This window comes from Podarcis muralis, chromosome 7 (genome assembly GCF_964188315.1).
Source record: "Podarcis muralis chromosome 7, rPodMur119.hap1.1, whole genome shotgun sequence".
NCBI lineage: Eukaryota > Metazoa > Chordata > Lepidosauria > Squamata > Lacertidae > Podarcis > Podarcis muralis.
In genome coordinates, this window is record NC_135661.1 from 69,998,423 (window position 1) to 70,024,117 (window position 25,695).

The 25,695-nt window shown below is 43.0% G+C and overlaps 1 protein-coding gene and 1 non-coding gene across 12 annotated transcripts in view; both read right to left on the minus strand.

Moving 5' to 3' along the window:
* Window positions 1–4,578: 4,578 nt before the first annotated feature.
* Window positions 4,579–25,695, minus strand: part of PUM1 (pumilio RNA binding family member 1) — a 48,885-nt gene continuing 27,768 nt past the window's right edge. For 7 of the 11 annotated variants that reach the window (XM_028742789.2, XM_028742791.2, XM_028742787.2 and 4 more), the window contains 13 exons: window positions 21,494–21,645; window positions 18,794–18,932; window positions 18,479–18,622; window positions 15,987–16,277; window positions 15,149–15,385; window positions 13,039–13,303; window positions 12,385–12,514; window positions 12,140–12,274; window positions 11,236–11,373; window positions 10,337–10,462; window positions 8,682–8,803; window positions 7,652–7,844; window positions 4,579–6,366 (listed from right to left, as the gene is read on the minus strand). In XM_028742789.2, coding sequence (XP_028598622.2) covers window positions 6,235–6,366; window positions 7,652–7,844; window positions 8,682–8,803; window positions 10,337–10,462; window positions 11,236–11,373; window positions 12,140–12,274; window positions 12,385–12,514; window positions 13,039–13,303; window positions 15,149–15,385; window positions 15,987–16,277; window positions 18,479–18,622; window positions 18,794–18,932; window positions 21,494–21,645 — 2,204 coding nt within the window. In that variant the 3' untranslated portion in view covers window positions 4,579–6,234. The remainder of the gene's footprint in view (window positions 6,367–7,651; window positions 7,845–8,681; window positions 8,804–10,336; window positions 10,463–11,235; window positions 11,374–12,139; window positions 12,275–12,384; window positions 12,515–13,038; window positions 13,304–15,148; window positions 15,386–15,986; window positions 16,278–18,478; window positions 18,623–18,793; window positions 18,933–21,493; window positions 21,646–25,695) is intronic. The other 4 variants (XM_028742798.2, XM_028742794.2, XM_028742793.2 and 1 more) reach the window with 1 other exon arrangement.
* On the minus strand, window positions 19,683–19,768 carry LOC114603661 (small nucleolar RNA SNORD103/SNORD85). Its single transcript, XR_003708133.2, has one exon. It is a non-coding gene; the product is annotated as a small nucleolar RNA SNORD103/SNORD85 (small nucleolar RNA).

The following is a 25,695-nucleotide window of genomic DNA, read 5'->3' on the forward strand; positions in this document are numbered from 1 at the left end:
TGCAAACAACTTTGCAAGCATGTATGGCAAAGAGTGGTGCACTGAAATTAGAATTAAATGAATAGATAGCAACCAGCACACCATTCCATGAGACGTATTGGGCCAGTCTGCAACGCATCAGCAAGATCTAGAAGAGAATACCGCTGCTTTCCCTTCCGGTACCCAGCCATCTTAAGCCTCATTTGGATACTCAGTTTCACCCCCACAATTAGGATTGTGTGAAGGAGAGCAAAGATGACGGTGATTTTATTAATCTCCTTCCAAGCTATCTCCAGGCAATTTACATAATAACGGAAATACGTTTAAAACAAGACCAAAGACCAACCAAAGTGGACACTTGTGGCAAAAGCCCATTTATCGAACTGGGAAAATCTGTCAGAACAAAAATGTCTTCAGGTGTTTCCAGTAGGGGTGAAACTTTAGTTTACCCCAGTCAAAGACACAGTTTGGCACCCCCCCCCCCCACACACACATGCATTTGCTTACACACACATGCGCACACAGACTGGAAGCCTCAATGGTGCCACTCTGAAGGCTTCACCTGGGGCAGAAAGCCCAGCTAGCCCCCACCCGCACCCCATAGCTTCCGCTTCCGGAAAGTGCAGGTGGTGGATGCCTCACTAAATGCCCTGCTCTGAGTTAGATGCACTTGCTAGCCTCTTTATTGCACCCCTGTGCCCAGTCTACCATTTATTTATTTTTTTGAGGGTGGATATCCACACTTATGGGACGTGGGTGGCGCTGTGGGTAAAAGCCTCAGCGCCTAGGGCTTGCCGATCGAAAGGTCGGTGGTTCGAATCCCCGCGGCGGGGTGCGCTCCCGTCGCTCAGTCCCAGCGCCTGCCAACCTAGCAGTTCGAAAGCACCTCCGGGTGCAAGTAGATAAATAGGGACCGCTTACTGGTGGGAAGGTAAACGGCGTTTCCATGTGCTGCGCTGGCTCGCCAGATGCAGCTTGTCACGCTGGCCACATGACCCGGAAGTGTCTGCGGACAGCGCTGGCTCCCGGCCTCTTAAGTGAGATGAGCGCACAACCCCAGAGTCTGTCAAGACTGGCCCGTACGGGCAGGGGTACCTTTACCTTTACCTTTATCCACACTTAGGAGCCTGCTGTACTCATGCAAATTCCTTGTGCCATTTAGCACCCTGCAAGATTGCAAAGCAGGCTCCCCTGTTCAGACCTTGCCCCCACCATGTGTGGTAGGGGAGGGCGGTCCATTGGGGCCCAGAGTGCATGGACCTCAGGCAGCCCCCAACCTGCCTGCCTGCCTTCTTACTTATATCCAGTTTGGGGCATAGAGTTGATTGTCAGCTTCCTCCTCCTCTTCCTCCTCCTCCTCATTGCCAATGTTTCCCTTGGAGAACTCAGCAGAGAGGAGGATGGGGGCACAACTTGAATTAGTTGTTCTGCCTGCCATTGGCTCTGGCTCCACCTACGGTTTGGCATCACTGCCAGTCCCAGTGAGCACAACCTGCCACCAGTGCTGGTTGGAGGACAAGGCACCACTGCTGCAAGGGCAACCCAGCACTCCTGCTTTGCACTACTATTGCAATCGCAGGTGTAACACTTCAACTGGGCGTGTGTCCCTTCAACACCTGACACCTGCATTTCCTCGCTTGTTTCTTCACTCCCACCTTCTGCATTGTGTCTGTCAGACGGTGAGCCTGCAGTCAAAGGACCACCTTATCTTTTCATCACAGCATAGCCCCTAGAACAGATTGCCATTTCCTGCGGCTGACAAATTGGGCTCTGGTCTTTGCAAGCTCATTCCACAATGCATATATTGAAGGGTTATAGAGCATCTGCTTTGAATGCACAAGCTCCCAGGCTCAGTTCCTGCCATCTCCAAGTCAGGCTGGGAGATATCCTTTCCCAAAACCCAGGAAAGCCCCTTAGGGCTCATCCAGACTTCCTTTTGCACTGCGCTTTCCAGGGAAGGTCCATGCTTTAAAGCTCTGTACCAGAGCATTCCTTTTTTCGTCCCAGCGCTTTCCTCGGAAAACCCACATCTTACAGCTGAATCAGAGAAAATATCAGTCAGCAGACAACCTGGTTGACATTTGCTCCAATTCAGCGGTTCAAGCGACTGTGTTCCTTTACAATTCTTTCTTGCCTTTGCGGCAGTTAGCAGCATGAGCTAGGTAACACAGCACCCCCATGTGGTCTAAGCCATATGCTGATACAGAGGGGGATAATACGAGAATATAGCTGATAATTTAAGACTATGATCATTTTAGGATATACGCAAAACTAATTTTTATCATTTTTACTTTTAAAAATGGAGTTATCTTTTCCTACAATAAAAATGGTGATTGTTTTCAAGAGATATTTAGCATCAGGACAGCAGAAACAAACTGGGTGTGAAGCTATTAGATGTTTTGTTTTTAACTTATCTGTTGGTGTGCTTTATGCTCACTTAAATTCTGATGCCTGTTAAACGGTTAATTGCTTATTTTTTCAGTGTTATGTTGTTGTGATATTATGCTTCTTAATGTATTCTTATTGTACTTCTGTACTTAGACTGGGTTTTTCAAGGGCTGCTTTGAGCAGAGACGGCTACATCCGGGGGCAATGCAATATATACCGTAAATAAACTGGTTAGAAAGACCATTATGTCCATGGTCCAAAATTATTACTGATAATATAGGGAAATAGCTGTGTTGAAGAAGGCAAAAGTACTCCAGGTCTATGAATGAATGAAATGCTTTCATTGGTTTAAGACTGATCTTAGTGATGCTTTCTTTTTTAAAGGGAAGTTGTTACTGGTGGTCTAATCACTCTGGATCTCATTGCCAGCTGGGCTCTAGAAGACTTGTCATTCAGAAATGTGTGTGTGTACACACAAACAAAAACCCACAGAGGAAGAGATGCACTTTTTAATGAAATGGGTGAATTGAAAACTATTTTGTACTTTGGTCTGGCAGGGTGTATTACCGCCTAGTATCAGCTGCGCTAGTAATACTCCAGAAAAGCAGATCAGGTTCTGCTGAATATACGTTAATGCCAAGCTTTTGCATGATATTGAAGGGTGCTGTTGAATTCCTTGTTTGCTTTGACAAGTTGTAGCAAGAGGAAAACTTTCCAAACTTGATGAAAAATTCGTTCAATAGTACTGCGGTAAATCAATTTATTTTGGGACCCAATTCAAGGTGCTCATATTACTGTTTAAAGCCCAGAATTATTCAGGCTCCTTCCCTAGACACCCTCAGGTATTAAGCCCCCACTCTGCATATCTTTTTTTCCCACCACCCTCAGCAGCTCAGGGGTGGGGTGGTCCAGGGTCCAAACCTGAGACCTAGGGGGTGGCACCTTATTTCTATGATTGCAAATTGCTTTTAGCTGTTTCCAACATTTTTACTTGTGGTATCCCCACCTTCGATTGAATTAGCAGTGTGCCCAAATTGCTGCTCTGGGCTCTTCACATTTTGCAAAGCTACTTCAAAAATGCTGATGAGCCCCAAAGAAAGGAATCTTAATGTTGCCCGCTTTCAAGAACTAGTCAGGAGCTATGCTGCTCTTGGTAGCAAGTTTGAATTCTCCCATGTTGGAGAGCTCTGGGTGGGAAGATGCTTCTTGCCCGAGAAGACAAGATTGGTTTCCACACCAGTTTTCTGATAAGTGGGTACAAACTCCAAATGAGAACTGGTTCCTTCTTTACCCAGAGTAGACCTCACTGCAAACTAACAGGCTGTGCACAATGGAGAACATCAGGCACCATCACAACACGAGGACAACCTCACATTCCACATTCTTTTCCTTTTTTGCTCTAGGGCCTATAAGCTACACAGAAGCAAGAGAGCTCCGGAACAGCAAGCCACCTTGCTCTTCTCCAGAAGGCAGAGCCAAGAAAGTAGAATATTTCTCCCCTTCAGGAAGGACTTAAATAGTCCCTGCCTTCTTCCTGAAGAGCAGTTAACCCTTTGCCTTCTGCTCCACTATCCCCCTGACCAAAAAACCACAACTCTGCCTGGTCATAATGTGACTTCATCATGTAATTCAGGCATAGGCAAACTCAGCCCTCTAGCTGTTTTGGGACTACAACTCCCATCATCCCTAGCTAACAGGACCAGTGGTCAGGGATGATGGGAATTTTAGTCCCAAAACAGCTGAAGGGCTGAGTTTGGGGGTGCCTGATGTAATGAATGCTATTGGCATGTATTTTTCTCTTTCCATTCGTCTCGTATCATCTCTCCCACTCTATGCTATAAGCCAGAGCTTTCCAAACTGAGTGCTGCGACACGTTAGTGTGTCACGTGAATGCTCCTCCCTGAGCTGGAAAGGGGTTAGTTTAACCACCGGTTTGCTAGTAAAACTGAATTACCATGTCATGAAATGATGCATGTCTAAAAAGTTTGTCACCAACATGAAAAGTTTGGAAAGCTCTGCTGTGAGCCCTTGAGTATTTTGACAAAAGACAGTACGTAACCGCAATTAATAAATATTCCATTACAGAAACTACTCAGATCTTAACAGTTCCCTCAAATGACACTTTTCAAGTCAGAAAGAAAGACAGACAAACAGTAAGAATATTTTTGACCTGGTGCACTATATTGAAAATATTCAAATGAAACACAAACCCAGATTCCAAAGTTCTGTATTTTTCAAAATAAAGATCACACATTGTTTAGAGACAATCTACACAAGAGTTACAAAAAATAGTTGCCCAGGCATAAGCATACACAGGTTTGTTAATTATACACATATGGTTACAAGTGTGCTTGCAAAAAGGTTCATTGGAAATATACACAAGGCTCTGTAAATGTACACCGTGTAGTGTTACAATTCTATATTCAAACAAGGAAAATTGACAGTATGTTACATTCACTTACAAGTAGACAAAATGCAAAATACAGTTTATCTTCTGTACAAAAAGGCAAAGTGATTCACACTTTACAAGGTGAAAGGGGAACTCTGATTGTAAAGGAATACTAGGGGGGGGGGTTGTACTTTTCTGCACTTTTTTACTGCCACAAAATAAGTAAAACATTACGTTTTCTTTTTAAAGAGTCAAATAAACACTATTTTTGAACTGAATCATTTGTGTAGAACATTTAGAAAGGATTGCTACTCTCTTGACTAGGTGACAAATAAAAAACCAAGCATTTCTTTTAAACATTAACCAGGCTGTATAAAGAGAACATTTCCTTCAAAAGAAAAAAAAAATTACTTCTGGTTGAAATTACAATTTACAATATACAACACTATATGCTACGACCATAAAAGGGGTGAATATACACTGAAATGCACAGGGTTTGCTAATTTATTTTCTTACCAAAAATGGGTTTATGTTGATTCAAACTTCTCCACATTTACATTACAGAGGTTTACAAATGTACAATTGTACAATCAAAAGTATGTTCCACTACTAGGGTACATTATAGATACAGATTAGACATCAAAACAAGAAAATACTACAAATTTTTATATATGCAAAGTCTACACCAAGTATACACTATATATTTATAGAAGCAAGACCAAAGTTGAGTTGGATTTTTTTTTCTCTACATGCTAAATAATAATAAAAAAATTGCCTCCGTGTTAACAGAAGAAACAGGAGTAGGCAGTAACTACACACCCATTGTCTACGTTTAAAAACTTCCTTAGTGTGTGTTCTCTCCCGATATTTACTGCTAAGCTTAATTCTTTAGCACGTTAATACTAAGAAAAAGGAATTTTAAAAGTCTCTGAAACTTAAAAACTTATCTTAATCGAAGCTTTAGCAAATTGATTTTTTTTTAATTTATAAACTGTTAAATGCAGATTTGTGCAATTTAACTAAAACTTCATACTTCTCTTTTGAGTTTTGACTAAAAGAGAACAGAACAGGCATTTTCCAAAAAAAGAGCTCTGTCTTTAAGGTAGAGGAGTTAAAAATGGGCATTTCATTTAAATTCAGATTAGCCACCCTGAAAGTTTCCATATTTGAAATAGTTACATCAGTGAACAAAAAAAATGTGGCTTTCCATGTACATCTGTTGCCTATGTACAAGAATTCTATACACCACTGAAACAGCAGGGCAATTAAGTATTTAAAAAAATAATTAGTACATGTTATGCAGAATAAAATTAAAGAAATTTACAAAGGGTCTTTTTGCCTTTTTTCTTTTCTTTTTCTTGTAGTTCTCACGTCTATGTTGAGCAACCATGAATATTTTCAAAGCATATATTGGAATATGAGTGGTTGCTGGCTGTAAATTCCAGGTGGTCACTGGCTCTCTTCTGTAGCTCATTGTTTCAGATGATACCATTTGGTGGTCCACAAATGGGCCCGAGGTCAACCCCGTTTTTCATGTAGTACTTCTCCAGCTTGGCCAAGATGTGTTTTCCATAGGTGTACTTGCGGAGAGTGGCAATGTGGGGCCGGATCTAGAGGGTAACAAGAGGGTTACAGGAGTTTAGGAACAACCCATGCAAATGATGCTCATGAATCCTGAGTAATATACAGAGGACCACTCCTGTAACCAAAGCTATAGGTCATGATGAGCCCTACACATTATTCCGAAATGGAGAAATGTTTGCAAACTGAATTCCTACAGGGTGGGTTGCAGACTGAACTGGGGCACAACGCCTCTGAAGAAAAACAAGAGGTAATTTGCTGGAGACCCTTTGTTTCTATTGTGCATTCTAAATAAATCTGCAACAAAACCCTCGTTTTCTTCCGCACCAAATGTGTACTACGGCTACTACGTTTCCTGAACCTAGTTCATTCTCAAGTGCTATGTAAATGTTCCAAGTGCTCATTAAAGTCAATTAATATGCCTGGGGTTGCATAAACACACTTGTGACACTTTAAAGACCAACTGATTTATTGCCGCATAAGCTTTCAAGGTCTAGAACCCATTTCATCAGATCCACAAAAGGCTTCTGTCGCAATAAACCAGTGCTGCAAGGTGACTTCTGTGTGTGTTCACTGTAAAAGACTATCCCTCTGGAATTAAAAACGACAACAACAAATCTTGTGACATGTTAGACAGCAGCAAATGTATTATGGGCCAGAGTCCATTTCATCAGATGCAAGTGTAATAAAAAAACACACTTGTACTACTGTAGTTATTTATTGCTAATTTCCCCACTAGTTACTGCTACTGACAACCTACTAAGTGTGATTTAGAGGAAAAAATAACTGAGGAAAAACTAGTTTGCCAATGTTCATCACTCAGAATAAGACCATCCTCCCATGCACCTGTATGAGCTGTCTCCTCCAGAGCTGCCCTGTGTTGCTCTAAGTACCTGTAGAGGCTTTGCCCTTGTGGCTCTTCCCGACAATGTATTATTTGCATTAACACACAAGCAACACCCGGCCCCTTGAGAGTTGCAGTGCGTTTGAACTAAACAGCTTTTCTCCCACCCTGCTTATGACAATGCACAAGCAGAATGATGCAAAATAAGCAAATGTGTGGAAATTTGCTTGCCTTGTATTAATTTATGTAGAGTTCAGGACTCGAGTCACCTTGATAAAGGTGTATGTAAAATCTACAAAGAAGACAGAATGCTAGCAGGAGAGAGAGCAGTGACAACTTTTATTTCCCTAGGACAAGGGAGTGGAGTCCTCCAGGCCTCTTGGCTGGTCTCTCTAGGACTCTTTCTTCACCTCCCCTGCTCTCTCCCGGCTTTGCTCAGTTCACTACAACTGGCCAGGCCAGCCGCTTACCTTGTGCATGACAATCTTTCTCTGGGCCGGCTCTGCCACATCAATCATTTTCTGTACCACATAGTTGGCGTACTGATCTTTCATCATGGTGTATAAGGCACTGTGAGGGCCATCGTTCATACTACACACCTCGTCAATCAGCATGGCACGCTCAGTGCGGGAGGCGTGCGTAACACACTTCTCCACAACGTTGCTGCAGCAAGGCAAAAGGGCCACAGGTTATCCGCAATACCCAAGCACAGCACCCCAAAAACACAACCACATGCTTCCCAAAGCAGAGAGGAGTTTTATACTGGATCAACAGTATATATTTTAACATTTGAATGGTAACATCTCCACTGCTGTATGAGAATGCAGAATGGGTAAATAATAGAAATGGCCAAGGCTGACTTTAGTCTTTAGGATGCCTGAAGCTGGATGCAGACGTCGTTTCTCGTCTCCCTACCGCTCATCAAAATGCATCTGCCAGTGGCATTTGCTAATGTCGGCTCACTGACATTAGAGGCGGGGTAGCGAAGACTTGATGCATCCACAAAAGGGCTGGAAACAAAAGGTGTATATACATCCTAGAGCAACTGCTTTATGCCACAGCACATGTGCACACCTGGCACCTTCAACCAGGAAAGCAGGGAAGGAATCACGATGCACAAATCTGTTCCTTATAGCTCCAAGCCATTTTGGTGATACCACCTGAACTAAGCCAGTAAGAACTTCAACCAAGACCACACATAAGCTTTATATTCAAGAGGTTCTTTTTATTTTATCACACACACACACACACACACACTCTCCAATGAAAGCTTGCACCATGGCTAACAATGGCCACTATTTAGCAGCTATGGTAAACAACTGGAAATTAAGTCTATTCTGCTCACATCACACTAAGAAATCCTGTTCTAGTTTCTGTCATAATTCTTGTTTTTGTAATGGTACACTAAGCTGGATTCTCCCCACACCCTCTGGTGTAATCTAGAGTTGTGCGTGTTTGCGCGTGTTTAGAAAAAAACACACCACAGGGAACACACATTACCTGGCAAACTTATGCTGACTCAGGACCAGCACATTGCCTCTAATTTCGGCCACGATCTTGCTTTTATCTTCAGGTCGCCCATGTTCAAGTACATGTTGGATGACATAGTTCCCATACTGATCCTGTTGGGCAGACAAGCAGGAGAACATCAGCTCTAACAGAACCTCGTGTATCAGAAATCCTTAGAACTCACATTTTTTCTTTCTTTCTCTGTGATATTTGCACTCTGCCTTCCCACCATAAGGAGCCGCCTTCAAGGTGGCTTACAAACACTGCAAATGACAATAAAACCTCAAAAACTTTTAAAAAAAATAAAATAATAAAACTTCAACACACAAGAAAGAATCAGGAATAACAGAGTGCTCTGCAAAACTCACCAAAGGCCCAGGTAAATAATACCGTCTTAATTTGGTGCCTAAAAGATAGAAGAGGAGGTGCCGCAAATATTTCTGGAGAGGGCAGCCTACAAATGGGGCACCATCACTTAACAGGCTCTGTCCCATGCCACCTCCCACTCCCTAACCCCTCTAGGCAGAGGCAAATGGAGTACAGCCTCTTTCAGAAGATGAGCTTCAGGAAAGGTTTACACGCAAGAACGGTTCGTTGGATAACCTAGTCCCAGCTTGTTTTTAGAGCTTAAAACCAGTACTCTGAATTGAAACTGGGATCAGACTGGGAGCCAGTGAAGACCTTTAAACACTGGTAAGATTGTATGAATACAATGGAACACAGTTAACAACCTGGTGCTGCGTTCTGGAACAACAAAAGTTCTTAACGCTCTTCAAAAACACCTAAGGACATAGCCAAATCCAGTATTAATAACCCACAATGAAAATGAAACTACTGATGTATATGGGAACTTGTTTACGTTCAGCCTCTCCTTCTCAGAGCTCATGGTGGCATACATAAGGTCCCCAAGTTGATATTTCATACAATTACAAATTAAATATAAACATTACCTTATATTTTACCCTAAGCATAACTTCTGGCAATCTGGTCCTAAACCATACAATGTACACACATTTTGCATCATGGCAAGACACTGCTAGTGGCCTTGTTCACATGTGATTTTAAGCCCAATCGTAGTTTAATTATGAACACTCCACACCTCCACCCCAAGCCCAGGTTGTATTATATTCAGGGGTGTGATTGCTACCATTCTGTAGGAGCACATAAATGACAGGATAGAAGCAAACTGCAGAATGTGGTATAGGGTACAACATTCGGCTTCCAGAATTCAAAGCTTTTATTTGAGTTTCTAGTCCTTAGGAGCTGTGAAGATATGCTTGTGAAGCAAGTGAGCGATGTAGGCTGGATTCTGCATGTTGTAAGCTGCATTTTTCTATTTTATGAAATAGCGGGTTATAAATTTTCAAATAAAAGAAAGAAGCTGACCGAGGTGGCCGTGTAAGATCATACGCAAGTCATTCTGGGAGTGTTTTTAAATAACTTTGGTAACAGAGCTGCCAGCCCCAAACGCTCTCAGAGGGCTTGTCTAGCTTTAAGGATATTTACAGAATAGAAGATTCCACCACAATCCCAGCACAGTGGAGGGATAAAACAGGCCCTGGAAATCTCTAGAGTCTATTCAAGCCTTAAAAGGCACAAGAGCCCCTATGGTTTGCAGGCAACCTTCTTTTACCCCCAAGCACTACCTGCACAAGCTGCTCTGTGTGTTGGTGAAGCTCTTCCAGGATGGGGAGAGTCTGCTCAGGTAGACAGTGCTCAAGGATCCTCTGAATGACACGGCAGCCATATGGATGGGTAGACAAGGCGAACACCTGAGTTCAACAGACACAAGTGAGGACAGGGGGAAATTCCTTATACGCAGAACAGCAAGTTCAACAAACTGAAATATTCCGCAGGACATAAAAGGTATAGTATGTAATGATTATTCAGCTAGAGTGAGGCTCTGAAAGCTGTGAAACAAAGCCTGCTCCACTTCAGAACCTTTATCATAAACAGGCAGGTGCAGCTGAGAGTTTAAGATTGTCAGCCCAGCTTTCAAAAACCTTTTCACTGCCCTGATGTATATGTATCACCATTTAAAAGTTCGTGCTGAGTCCAATTCTGGAAAAGAGAAGTAGCTCTTAGATAGGAGAAGCCAAGGGTCTCCTGGGTCACAAATGGGTTCATGAGAAAAAGATAATGCCGCTATACACCTGCTATAGCCTTTGCTCCACCAGCTTTCCTGAAAGGAGCTCCTTTGCTGTTCTTCATTGCTGGAACTCCCTTACAATATACCCATTGCTACCTTTTAAACGTTGATCAAAATCTACCTCTCCTATATAACTTTGGCTTCAGACCTTCAATTTCAGCAGGGAATTAGGAGCAAGCTTAATAACACTGAAGTGGAATACTCTCTAACGCCTATTCCCAGGCCCAGGGCAAAATTCAGGGTGGGGTTTTGTAGTGTTCTCAGGTCAGGGGCCTATCTTTTTGGCTCACATTGCTCTGTCAAACAAGGAGCACACTATAGAATCTATATCCACTATAACCATAGCATCTTACAGAACCCCCCCCCCCCAAATACACAGACCCTCAACACACTTACCTGCCCCTTAAACGCATCAATGATAAACTGCAGGGACTGGGGCTGCACACATTCAATGCACTTCTGCACAACGTGGTTCCCATTCTGGTCTTTCACACACTTCAACACGTGTCCATCCAGTTCCCGGACCATCTCGTTCTATGGAAGGAGGGGCAAAGAGAGAGAGAGAGAGAGAGAGAGAGAGAAAGCACCACCAGAATCGCAACTGGCAAGCAACACGGGCAGTAAGAAGCTGCCTTGAACAGGCTCAAATCAATTCTCCATCTAAACCAGTACCATCCACTGGCAGCAGTTCTCTAGGGTGTTAGGGAGAAAGAGCCCTTTCTTATCATCTGCAAATTGGTCCTTTTATTCAACCTGCGGCCTTCTGCATGAAGTGAAATGTGCTCTACCACTCAGTTATGGCTCCATCCAAAGGAAGGAACATTTCCATCAATTATTGCAGTTAGCAAGGAGAGGATTTCCATAGCATGCTGTTAATCTGTGGGGCAGAGAGCAAGTTGGCTCTCTTCAGCTGCTGTTCCTTCTGACTTGAGAGCTAGCCACTGATCAGCACTTCTCTGATCCAAGAGAGAGGATCCAAAAGGAGGAGAACATACTTTTAAAAGTTCCTTAAGAAATGCTTTCTTCAGTAAGTTTCTGACAGAACTGATCTGAAAACTCACTCATAGTATTCCTCTCGGCCCTGAATCCCTAGCCCTGATCTCTGCAGGTTTATTACTATTTGCACACTGAAAACGGGTCACAGAACAGATGCACCATAAAAACTAAAAGAAGAAAAAACAACACACACACACACACACACACACACACACACACACACACACACAACAAAGGACAACAAGGTAACTCAGTTGAACAACAACATTCAACATCAAGTAGTAAAGTTAAAATGGAAACTTACAATTACCTGCTGGTCAGGAGGGATAAACTCAAGAGCCTTCTGGATAACTCTGCAACCATACATTTGCAAAGCCAGGGAGAGGACATGGCCACGGATACGTTCTGCCAAGGCAAGTTTTTGTTCCAGGCTGCCAAACTAGAGGCAATGATAGCATACAGATTAGAATCAAAATAAGATTGTCCTCTTATTTTAAGATGGAAGCAGTTCAACTACTAGATATAGTTAGCATCGTGGATATGACTCACCTCAAAGAACTTTTGGATCACATAGTTTCCAAATACATCAACCATCAGCTGATAAGCTGCCTGTAGGATTTCATTAAATACAAGCTGCCGTTCCGCTGGGGTGGCACGTTCCAGTTTAAGCTGAATAAATCTGCAGAGGTTGCAATTAAAAAGAATGGGTTTATGGTTTTATCTGAGCTGAAATTTTGACGAAAGTCATTCAGCTGCCTCACATGCTTAATTGAGGATCAGCTGCAAACTGGAGAAGAACCACAGAGATATTCTGGTCTAACCCCCTACCCTCTGTATAAAAACTCCATGCCTATTTTAACTCAGATGAGTTAAATTAGAGTTTGCCACTAGCAGAGAGCTGAAGAAAACAAGCCCGACACATCCCGGTGCCTTCCACAAGAGGCATTACGACACATCCCTAGATTCCCTGTGGATGAAGGGTCCTGGTTGCAAGGAGGTTTCTAAGCACCTTCAGTTGAACATGCTAGGAAGCCCCCTTCAGACCTTCTCCTTCAACATGGGAAGGCTGAAGTGGAGTGAGCATGCCACAGGACACTACAGGTAAGGTTGATGTTCATATGCCCACTTGTCCCTACATACCTGTGAGCGTTTGTGCAAAAGGGCAACCCTGTGATTTGTTCTCAATTAGCTTCCCCATCTCACCTGGATCCATGCTGATCCTGGGAGAACTCCATGATGTGCCCGGCAATCTCCCTCAGCTGTAGGTTCGGGTACCGGTTATTACGGAAGTCCTCAAGCAGCCTGCTGCGACCAGAGGGCATGACGTCCGACATCCCATAACGCACACGTGAAGGGAAGAGTGTGCTGCTGGGGCTGAAGAGGCTGGAGGCACTGCTTGCGCTGCGATACTTGGCTTCAGCTCCAGGGGCAGCAGAGATGTAACGGCCACTTCCGTTTGGAAGCCCTCCTGCAAGGGGACCGTGATTTTAGTTTTAAAATCCTTGTCGAAATACTACAGTAAACAGGGAGCTGACTGGAAAGAATCAGGGCTGTGAATACAATGTATGCATTTTTTTTTTAAACCCAGACTGCAACCAGGGCAGAGCATACTATAATAAGGAGAAATCTAAACACTGCAACCCAAAAGTTGCATGGCTGACGGTTTCATCCAGACTTTTGCATTCCCTTCCACTTTGGCACCTATGGAGAGGGGATCAAGTGCTTCCGCTTTTAAACTAACCATACTCCCTCCTGACACTACAACTCAGGGAACTGTCTTTTGTTTATACTATGGTTAGTGTGAAAAATCCAAAATCAAGCTGCGTTATAGATCCCTGTTTGTTCTTATTAACCATAGTTTAACTATAGTTCCTGAGTTTGGACATTACCGGGAACTGTAGTTAGCCTAAAAGAAAAAGCTTATTCTCATCTGTGAAAGAGAAGGTGAAAGTGCCTGAGTGACAGGGGTTGCTGTGTCTCATTCTTGATACCACCTTACATCTTGAAGAATGGGTTTAAGATGCACCTATTACCTTTTGCCCAGTGTCTGTCACATTTTTGCTTTAAAAAAATGCAAGGGTGGAAGGCTTAATGAAGCCCATTATAATGGGACACTACTCCTTAGTGTTAGCTGCACGTCATGACATGTGGCACAGCATATTATTTCAGTCTGCAGCATGATTTATTAGAAACACGTGAATAAGGCAATATAGTGCAATCAATTTGTGAGTGGAAAGGCTAGGAAAGACCCTTGCCTGAAATTTTAGAGCCACTGCCAGTCAGTGTAGACAACACTGAGCTAGATGGACCAATGGTCTGACTCAGTATAAGGTGCTTTCCTATGCTTCTGTTTAAGGATTAACTTCTATAGAAACCCACCCCACAAATACACAGATGGCACTTCCTCTTTGTCATTCATGTAAATCCAGATTATTTTCCTTACAGTAGATTAAGTGCAAGACATTTGGAACATACCATGTGTGTGTGGTGTTGTTGTAAATAACTTGCAGTAGTTTCTCCACAACAAGGAGGACATGAAATGATGGCAAAATATTGAGAAACTCATCTAACAAGTACATTTGTTGCCCGGGGGGTAAAACCAAATGTGCTGCTTCTTAGAGCCTGTTTATTCTATCATGTCATGCAACATGGATAGCAGGTTTAAATTTTAATTCTGAATTTCTTGGAGGATCAGAAAATCTATTAAACCTTTTCAAAAAATTGAATGTTTTCCATAACTTGTAATAGGGAGATTAGGCTATTAGTGTGAGGTGACACCAACGATTATGAATATATGACATTCAATTTCTTTTAGAATATGCAGAGAGCAAGCCAAATAGGCAACCACAATGGTTAAGCAGTACTTTACCCAAACAATGGGCCACAATTGAAAGCATAGGTTTTTTGCCCACAAACACAGCCCCTTCACTATGAGCCATGATTAAACCAGGAAGCCTCTAACCAATCACAGTTTTCCTATTTCATCTGACCTTGGAAATCATGATTACCAGGCTCTTGGAATAAGGTCAAATATTAAGCCAACTTCAAACTATGGTTTAATAACCTTCCTTCTTCCAAAGCTGGTTATCATAGTTTCCTGGTTGGGGCAAAATGGAAAGCTGGTTAAATCAGGGGCTTTCTAGTTTAACTGAAGCTCAGAGTGAAGGGACATGTGGAAACAAAAAGTTCATACATAGCTTGTTCTTGGCCTATCTCCTAAGCAGAGATATGATTTCCCCAAACTGTCTCTCAGAAGCATGAAGACAGACGTCCCTATTTCCACCCCAGAGCAACAGCAGTAATACCCCCTTACCAAGGTTTAAACTGGAAGAAGATCCGTGGGAAGATAAGGGTGGTGGTGGAGTCTGAGAATGGCCAGGTCCTTGATTAGGCAAAGGCATGCCAACAGGCCCCGGAGAAGAGGAAAACCCAAGGCCATTATAAAAACTGTGCCCAATAGGAGTCAAGTTGCTAGATGTCCTCTTGTACAGGTCACTGCTGCCCGTTAGAGAGTCTCGGCGAGAGCCACTGCCTGTATTAGAGTTTGCAACTGCAAAAGGAAGAAATGGGAGGATAAATCTGATTGGGGCATTGAACAATTGGGAAAGGGAGGATATGGGTATTAACAAGGAGAGGTACTACGCTTTGGCCTAGGAGAAGTGCAAACAGAAGAAATGTGGAGATATTTGAACATGACATTTAAGAACTCCTTAAAGTTAACGGAATGCCCAAGATGAATAGCTTTCTCCTGCTCCACGTTTTACACTGTATATTTAGTGGAGAGCTGTACGAAACAGTGGGAATAATGCTGGGAATAAGATGGAGGAGGGCTGGCTCCAAATCCCCATTTGGCAATAAAACTTACTGAGGGCCCCTGAGCTAGTTATTGCAGGACAGCTGTATAGAGAAAACGAGGAGGACCATATGGACTAGCACCCCTAAGCTCTTTTGGAGAAAGGGCAGAGAAAGAAAACATTCCTTGGTACATACGTAAGGCATGTGGCAACTGAAACCATCAGACATGATCTACAGGCAGTAGATTTCTGCTACTGGGTATATCAAGGGCACAACGGTTCAATTTCTTCAGAACTGATTTGCTTGTTCTCGCCCATCACACACAGCCCTCCCCTCAAGACAACCACAACTCCTACCTGCTGTTCCAAAGCCTCCCAGCGCAGACCCCAGTGTAGCACCAAGGGAACTGCTGCTCCCAAAGCCAAGGGAAGTGTTGGCAGGCTGGGCAGAGCCCTGAGAAAAGAGCGAGCTGCTCTGGGAATTGCTTGTTAGGGAGTTGTTGCCATAGAAGGAGCTGGATGCCAGGTTGCTGGTGGGCTGCTGCTGTGGCTGCGGCTGTTGAGTCCCTAGAGGGCGAAATGGTCCATTGGTCGTTCCTCCTAGACCGCCAGCAGCACCATTTGCTGAAGCAGCAGCAGCTGCAACTGCTACCAAAAAGAAGGGGGAAAGTTTTTTAAAACAAACAAACAAACAAAATGCAATTTTGGAAATGTGCTTATAGTGCGCTCCCATTTTACATTTCCACCATCTGTGCATCATCACCTGTCGTTTACTCCACAAAACAGGTCAGCAACCATTTCCACCTAGCCCCTAGGTCAGCAATTCCCAGGTGTGCCGCAAAGCATAAACGTAACAAATTATAAAAGTTCCCATAAGCCTGAAGTTAGAAAAGGCTGACTGCAACATCTCCGCATGGATTTACTGCTCTGACCTCTCTCTTTTCAATCAGCCTCCAAAAAGGAAAGCAGTTGTGTTGCCTCTCTTAAATCAAGGGTTGCCTCCTTTCCTTTGTTATCAGTTCTGAGCTCGCCCCATCCCAGGCTGGAGGCAGCACTGCTGGGCTGCTCTGAGCATAAACAGCTCTTACTCTTCAGCATGCTAAGAAGCAGATCTCTGAAGGCACAAGTGAAGTGTGCCTTTAATTTCAATTTGAGGTAAAATGTTTTAAAAACCCTGAGATACAGAATTTTTAAAAAATGTTGGAATTTTATTTTTGTTACCTTGGCTTATGGCAGCCTTCACAGTCTTGTTGCCCTCCACATGTTTTGAACTACAAACTCCCATGACCCCCAACCATTGGTCATGCTGGCTAGGGCTGATAAGAGTTGTCAAACATCTGGAAGGCACCACAATCTCCACCCCTGTCTTAGTTGATACCAACAATGAATGGGCCAGGCTTGGGGCGGAAGTCCTGCCAGAAGCCCACTGACTATGAATGGTAGACCTGTCAGGAGTCCTAGTCTACTGCCATAGACTATTAACATGCATTCACTTCTCGCCAGGAGTCCTGATGTACTATTTTCTCTGTTTTCCTTCAAGTTTACTTCAGGAAGGAAAAAATGGCTCAGGCGCATGCATTTCTGAACTCTGCTGCAAATTCTGATGCTAAGAATTCATCTGGGTTGCCTGCTATTCCCCTGGCAAACCACTTCATCTGTCTAATGGTCCTGCTGCTTCTCTGGCAGTTTTCCTAATGCATATGAAGAAAACTATTATTAGCTTTTCTCTCATTAGCAATTGGCTAATGCATCTTGGCTTGATTTATGGTCAAGGAATGTTGTTTGCCAGTTTGTGCTCTTTTCACCTCTGGTGGTCTTACTAAACCAGGTGCCCCTCTCCAGATGTTTTGGACTACAATCCTCTTTGATCCCATTGGAAATGAGTCATGTTTCCAAAACATCTGCAGAGCGCCAGGTTGGTGAAGGCTGCCTTGCAGGAAACATTTGTGCCTATTACCATCTCTGGCTTTTCAATCACGCCAACATTTTCAGGTACTTGCTTTGTGTTTTGCCATTTCCAATTTGTAGCAGTATACATTTTACGTAAGCCTTTATTGTATTGGTCTTAAATAAGCTCTGGGTGTAATGAAAGGATTTAAAACCTCCCAACTGTCTTTTTTTCAGCTTTCCATAAAATTACTGCCCTCGTTCTGAGACTTCCCTTCTTCTAAAATTAAATGTAATTGTATTAGACTGTGTATACAACTGACCGCTCACACTGATGCAGCTTTTGAGGGCGATCCTCACAAAGTGGTTCAGCTGCTTTTACACTAGGATCCTGGGCAGCACTTAAGGTTAAGTCAAGGCCTCGCCTTTTCCTTCCTCTCTTTATGTACATTCATTTATCATGTCTAGAAATATTGCCCATACTCTTGTCTTCACATTTGTGAGGGTAGTCAAAATCACAGCTGAAACATTTTCTGCTCTGGCTGGGCCCCAGGATGGGGCCAAATGGTGTGGGAAGAAGAGAAACAGCTCAGTCAGTAAAGCATGAGCCTCTTAATCTCAAGCTCGTAGGTTTGAGCCCCACATTGGGCAACAGATTCCTGCATTGCAGGGGTTGGACTAGATGTCCCTTGCGGTCTCTTCCAACTCTATAATTCTACACTATTTTATTTTAGCCAGGTTTTTTGAACCACAAAGCTTTAGCTTGTGACTTTTTAGTTTAGTGTGCACTGTACATGTAAATGACACATACAAAATGACACCACCTTCAATGTTCAATATAATTTGAATTCTATAGGAGGGGCATTGCTTCACTGGATTTCTAATACACTGACTATATCAATCACGAACATACGGAACTACAGGAAATCACTGCTATCCCAAACTATTATAGGGAGACTTACCTGCTTGTGCTGCTGAGGAACTGATGATGACAGGAGCAGGGGCCACTAGTCGTACCGGAGCTCCTAGGCCATTCCTAGCCCCTGTATTCACCACAAGAGTACCCGTTTGGTCATAGTAAGCTGCAGGAGCCAGCACTGGATAACCTACAAAAACAGGTCAGTTAATCATATTAGAGACTTTACATAACACTCCCCTCTACTGTCTATTAAACGAAATGTCCCCAATGTGCCCGCTGTCCACCGCCCCGGAAAAAATTCTAGGCTCCTTTTAAAGCTTAGGAAGATCTGCTGCTACAAGGAACCAAAAGCTCCTACCTGGCATTCCTGCTGCCAGCCCCTGCCCAAAAGCAAGAGCCGAGTTCACTGCTGCTGCAGCCACTAATGAGTCAGTTTGCTGGCCCTGTTGGTTTTGATTTGGTGTCAAAGGGCGCTGGCTGGCTCCTCCACGGAGAACCTAAGGCACAGAAAGCAAATGGAGTTATGCAATCCTTATAGTTGGTTAGCCACAGTGGTCTGGGAATATGACTGCCAGTGGCTACTGCAAATTTGATTATGGCAAGCAACAGGAAAAGCCTCTAGTATACACCAAAGGTTTCATACATTCCAATGGCTTTTCAATGGCAGCACAGAGAAACAAGAGGGTGCCGCTTTCAAAATACTTCGTCTGCATTCTGTGCTGCCATGCTACATCAGCGTCATAGGTTGGAGGGGACTGCAAACACACACACTCTAATCAGTCCCAGTAAAATAAAATTTAAAAAAACTTTGTAGGGTACCAAATACAAAGAAGAAGACACTCACTTTGCTGCCATAGAGCAGGAAGTGAAAAAGCAGCCTCATTGGTTACTAGGAAAAAACAAACACTGGCTACCAAGCGCTGCCAAAATGTGTGGACTTTTGACTAATCGACAATTAACAGACTGAAGTCCGCAATTCGACAAACTTCTGGAAGCAGATCTAATTTAAAATACAGCCTGAACTTCCTTTGGCAATGAATAGCAATAAACTTACTGTATTTTACTCCAGTTTTACCGAGGGAGGTCTTGCAATGGCTACGGAATTTATTGCCTTCTCCATGCTATAAAAGTATTCCTAAATATGCACTCTTGTCTTAGATCTATCCAAAGGGGACGGGTGCATTTTCAATGGGCAAAGGAAGAAACTGGCAACGTTTAACATTGTTGCTGCTTTCTGTTTAAGAAGGTCCAGCTCAGCACATCTGAGTACAAAGCAAGATTCTCATTACCGAACAGCGTTCTCAGTGAGGGCAAGAGTGTCATCACTGCCAGACCATTGAGGACAACTGGGGTGGCCAAAGAAAGATGCTCTTTTACATTACTATACACAAATACACATATACATGTTCTACCTGCTGGCTTTCAGTAACCTATCCCGTTGATGCTACACTAGCACAGCAGGCACCAACCAACCCCAAATGCCTGAGACAACCCTACCAGGTCCATGGTCCCTAATACTGGGACCATTGTTAAACCCTGATTAATGAGCAACTTTCAGAATTTTTGTTTATTATTACTTTCACATTACACATTACATATTTCCCTCCAAGGAGCTCAAGATAGTGGTATAATTAACCCTCTCCCCTCCTCTCTCACATGCTTTTATCTTCTTAACAACCCTGTGAGGTAGGCTACACCGAGGGACCACAACTGGCTGACGGTCACCAAAAGTGAGCTTCAAGGCTGAGTTGCGATGTGAATGGTGTCTCCACAAACCTAGTGCAACACTGTTAACAGCTACAACACATTGGCTCTGCAGTAGTCTCTTGTAGCAAGTTCAGAAAAAATGGATTCTGATTTGCTAAATCGATCTTGAGAAGTTTTTGCTACAATGTAACCATAAGCTACATTTTGCAATTTTAAACCCACTTCTTGTCGTACTCAAGTCTTAAGGGTTTAAAACTGTCAGCACACACCCTCTGCTGCCACCTCCACCTCAAAGATTTCATCTCTTCCCTGGAGGAAGCGTTCACAGTTTTTTCCAAGTCTGTGCTCAGATGAAGAAAATCCCCTCCAAGGTAAACTAGGCATGAAAGGGCAACCGTGTATATTCATTTGCGCTTCTGCCCTGTTCACATAAAAAGCTAGATGTGGGAGTCAATTTCTTTTTCTACATGAAATACAACATGCAGGTTTGGGAAGTGAAACCATATCTTAGCTCCTCATCCTTTCCACACTGTGATGCACTGCTTCAAGCACTTTTTAACCAGCTCAACTTCAGTACAGGAAGTGAGACAGATTGCAGAGGGAAAATGCCTGAAGCAATGCAGCTCAGCAAGGTATGGAGAGGGGACATAATTTAAATTCCCCTCATTTGCATGCCCCCCTTCATGTCAAAAAAGATGAACTCCTCATCCTCTATAGTTTGTGTGTGGAGCAGCCACGTTAATGAAATAAACACAATTGCATTGTAATAGCTAGGTGCCTCAGAAGACCCCTTTGCCCCTTTTCCAATTTGCCCATTGATTCTTTGGAGCCTGGAAATCAGAACTCCACATGAGTCGCTAAAAATGATCTACCCAGCAGCCAACAACTGTGCCTCTCAAAACACCACAAAGTCACCCAAAACTTTTGGAGCATCTAATATGGGTTTAAGACAGGAATGGGGAACCTGTGGCCCTCCAGGTATTATTGGGACTCCCACTTCATCTCTACCCCAACAAGCATGGCCAGTGGTTAGGGGTGATCGCAGCCATGGTTCAACAGTGTCTGGATGGCCACAGGTTCCCCGTTTGCTGGTTTAACAGAACACATCACAGAGAATCTACCTCCTTCTTGACTGGTCCCAAGTTATGCAGATGAACTAGGACATATGTAAAGGGAGCAGGGGCAGCTTAAGTACATTAATCCTTAGGCAACAATTCCACTTCCTCTTTTCAGCCCTGCCTGCAGCAAGAAAGGCTCATGTGTTGTTGTTTTTAAAAAAAGAGCTGTGCCTGAAAAAAGGCTGCAGATTCAGGCCAATTAATGGCTGGTGCAAAAGCAGGCTGGTGCTCACCTGTTGCTGTCCTTGCTGCGTCTGCTGAGCGGTCTGCTGATTTGAGGAATTTGTTGCAGCTGCGGCAGCAGCAGCTTGCTGTTGGAAGAGACTGGCAGGATATACTCCCCAGGGAGCCACTCCGTAGTACTGATGAGGGACAACTGCAGGACCTAAAATATCAACAGAGGACTGACTTTATCTCCTGCTGGTGCTTTTGCGTAATTCATTAACAGAACAAGAGCCGTGAAGGGCCAGTGGTTTTGCTTACTCCTCCATGGTGGGAGTAGGGGGCGGTGGAATAACAAAGCTATCGCCTCCATTTCCAATGGTCTGCCACTTTCGGCAGAAAGAGCACTGCAAGACTTTAAGAACAGCATCCACATGCTCAGACAAAGTATTTCACCTAAGATGCTTTTGCTTCCCATTCATCCAATTGAAAAGTTCTAATTTGGACCTAGCAAAGGTATTCTAGATCATAAAGCTTTTCAGATCACTGTATGTTTACTCAGAAGTAATGTATATACTTTTTCTACCAAGCCTTTAAACCTTGTAACAGACAGGATTGGTGCAAATGTTTACAATGCCTTGCTGGCATTACCCCATTTGAGATGCATGAATAAAAGGTAGAGAGCGAATGTGTGTGTGTGTGTGTGTGTGTGTGTGTGTGTGTGTGTGTGATTCTCATACAGAAATAAAAAAATGCAGCTTTTTCTAGCCATTCAAACCCTTTTCTGTTGCTGACATTTGACCAGCTCACCATCGTACAAGTCCCATTTGTCTCTCATCCTTTTCATGGTCAAGCACATTTTGTCAATTTATGCCATTTTTCTAGTTTGTTCAGCCAGCAAGTGGGCACTTTTCAGCAGCAGCCTTCTTCAGTCTTTGAAAACCTGAAGCACCCCATGCTGTATTTGTATTGTTATTTCTTCTCTCAACCATTTCACTGGAAAGGTCTTTGCTCCCCACCACCCTCCAATGCTGCTGTTTAGCCTGGCTTGGTTCCCAATTCAGCCTTTGAAAAGGTGCTGGATGGCAGAGCTTTGTATCATTCTGTGGCTATTGCTTGTCCAAACTGCTGCCCGGTGACATTTCAGCAACTACTTATTTATAAACATTGCAGGTACTGAAAAAGTGACAAGTCCCTGGTGTTTTCTTGCAGTTTATCATAGAAAGCCACACATTTCCAATTGTTCCCCAAATCTTTCAGGGCAACAAGAGACAAAAAAAATATCTTTTAAAGTAAAATTTGGTTTTGATTTATTTAGTTTTTTAAAAAACATAACAATCTCATGTTCATTTAATTAGAATAGCCTGGCAAATGAAATCTAAACACAGTACTAAGGGATGGTGTAAAGTGTATGGATGTCCTTAATGTGCCTTTTTTGAAAACATCTAAAGTAATAGCTGTGGAAAGGAATCATTTCCTTACTTTTTGTTTTTAGAATTATCCCCCCCCCCCCATGGCAACAGTGAGGAGGAGGATTGTAAGGTTGTCAGCAAAAGGCCAACCCCCATGCCATGGTCCTGCCAAAAATTAGCCCCCGCCACCCGCCCCTCAGGAGATCAATTATAGCTCTTCTAAATGGGATTTTTGCTGGGACTGTAGCAGTGGGGGAAAGGGTTAACCCCCCCCCCATGTGGCTGTTATTTTAGACATTTGAAATAAAATACACATTAAATGCATTCACACATTTAATGTTATGCCTAGTTTGACTCAATGTGTTAGAAGTGAAGGCTACACTTATAATGACTTAAAACTATAAAGAATGACCATCTGTCAAACACAGCGCTCAATATTAAACAAATTGAGCTAAAGGTCTTTTCCCTTGTTAACAAGAAATCACAGGGAAAGAAAATATACATGTACAGAGTGTCCACATTCATATAGGTATAGAGGTGATCTGGCTGATAAACAATAGCTTCTGACAAAATAACTCACCAAGGACTCCTGCATAAGCGTAGCAGCCAAGGAATAAAAGGAGACGTTCTCTTGTGGATCAGGAATTGGTTAAGTTGCAGGAAGCAAACAGAATGAATAAATGGACAGTTCTCTGAATGGAGAGATGTCAAAAGTGAGTCCTCAAGGGACTGATATTGGTACCTGTCCTTTTTAACTTGTTCATAAACAATCTAGAGTTAAGAGTGAGGAATGAGGCGGCCAAGTTTGCTGATGATACTTTGTTCAGGGTTGTTAAAACAAAAAGAGATTGCAAGGAGCTCCCCAAAGGACCTCTCCAAACTGAGTGGGCAGTAAAATGACAAAAGCAAAGCAATGTGAACAAGTGTAAAGTGATGCATTCAGGCCCCCAATTTTTTATTTTTATTTTCATTTCATGGGGTCTGAACTGGCAGTGATTGATCAGGAGCGAAACCTTGGGGTCACAGTAGACAGCTCAATGGAGATGCCGACCTGGTGTGCCTTGAAAAAGGCAAATTCCATGATGGGAAATTCAAGAAAGGAACTGAAAATAAAAATGCCAATATCATAACACCGTTACACAAATCTATGGCACAACCTCATTTGGAATACTCTGTACGGTGGTTCTGGTCGCCTCACTTCGAACCGGATATTGTCAAGTTGAAAAAGGATCAGAAAAGGGCAGCCAAAATGATGGGAGGTGGAACAATTGCCTAAGAAGAAAGGCTGCAGCATTTGGAACATCTTACGTTTTGGGGAAAAGGTGAGTAAGAAGTAACACGATAGAAGTTTATAAAATTATGTACAGCATGGAGCGAGTGGATAGGGAAAGGTTTTCCTTCCTCTCTCATAATACGAGAACTCCTGGACATCCAAAAAAGCTGAATGTTGGAAGATTCAGGACAGATACAACTATTTCCTCACACACCACATACTATGGAACACATTCACCCAGGAGGCACTGGTGGCCACCAACCTAGATGGTTTTAAAAGGCGATTTGACAGATTCATAGGGGAGAAGGCTGTCAATGGCTTCCTGCCATAAGGGCCATACTCTGCCCTCCAGTTAGGAGGTAGCAATGCTTCTGAATACCAGTTGCTGGACACCATAGAAGGCAGAACGCTCCTGTGCTCGAATCCTGCTTGCCTGTTCACCACAGGCATATGGTCTGTCTCAGTAAGAACAGGATGCTGGATCAGATGGGCCACTGGCCTGATCCAGCAGGCTCTTCTTCTGTTCTTATGTACATCAGTTTGATATTGGAGGTCAGGGACTAGTTGCTCATCACAGAAACTGGGATCCAGAATATGACTTCAGAAGAGGACATCCTGTACCTATCCAAGACAATCCACTAAGCCTGTTTAATCTCTAGGTGATCCTATTCTCCTATCTTACAACCTCTAACTACCCATGATGTAGTTTAAAAACAGAAACAGTGCTTTTCCAAGAGAAGAGAAATAAACACATTCGTGTTATTGTTTGGCTTCTAGACAGACATAAATATTCATAAACTGAAATCTATGTTTTGAAATAAGAGTGTCTCCGTGGAGTAATTAGCATCTAGCTACCACACTAATATCTGACACAAGTTGTGAATAAAGCTTGTTAAACAGGCAATGTTTAATGTGCCATTTGGTAAAACAGTGAAAAACATTTTTTTTGTTATACAGTTAACATTTGCCTGGATAATGCAGACAAAAGCCCCTACTTGATCCATAAGACCAGGTTATGTCAAGCAACTTTTGTTTAGGAAGTATCTGAAGTTTAGATGGAAAGCTTGATTTTAATTAAATGAATAAAAGATCAGTACTTTTCCCATGGCAATTTAAACCATGATTTAAAATCACCTAGATTTTAATCAAACTCCTCCCACCCCCATCTGTGGCTAGATAAATGAATTGCTAATGCTATTTTTTTCAGATTACCTGCGTGTTTGACTGGGGTGTTAACAGTCTCTAATTAAGTGAGCTGTTGTTACCAGCTGTGCAGAGTATCGAATTAATGTTTGTGTGTATGCTGGAGCGAAAAATGTAATTTGAATTTACTGAAGTAACTAGCTTGCATTTACTGTTTCTAAAGAGGGAGTTGATAATTTGGTTTTTCCTGGCCAGAAAAAGAAAAGAGATCGGTAGACAGAAGCTGAAAGCACGCTATTGAACTTACTGCATGCATTCATTACATGTTTATGTCATCTGTCTTACATGAAGTTCAAAGGTATATGAATAGTTCTACATCCTCTTTTATCCTGGACCCAAGGCTCTTCCATTTCGGTGGGAATTTGAACCCAAGCCTGCCTAGCTG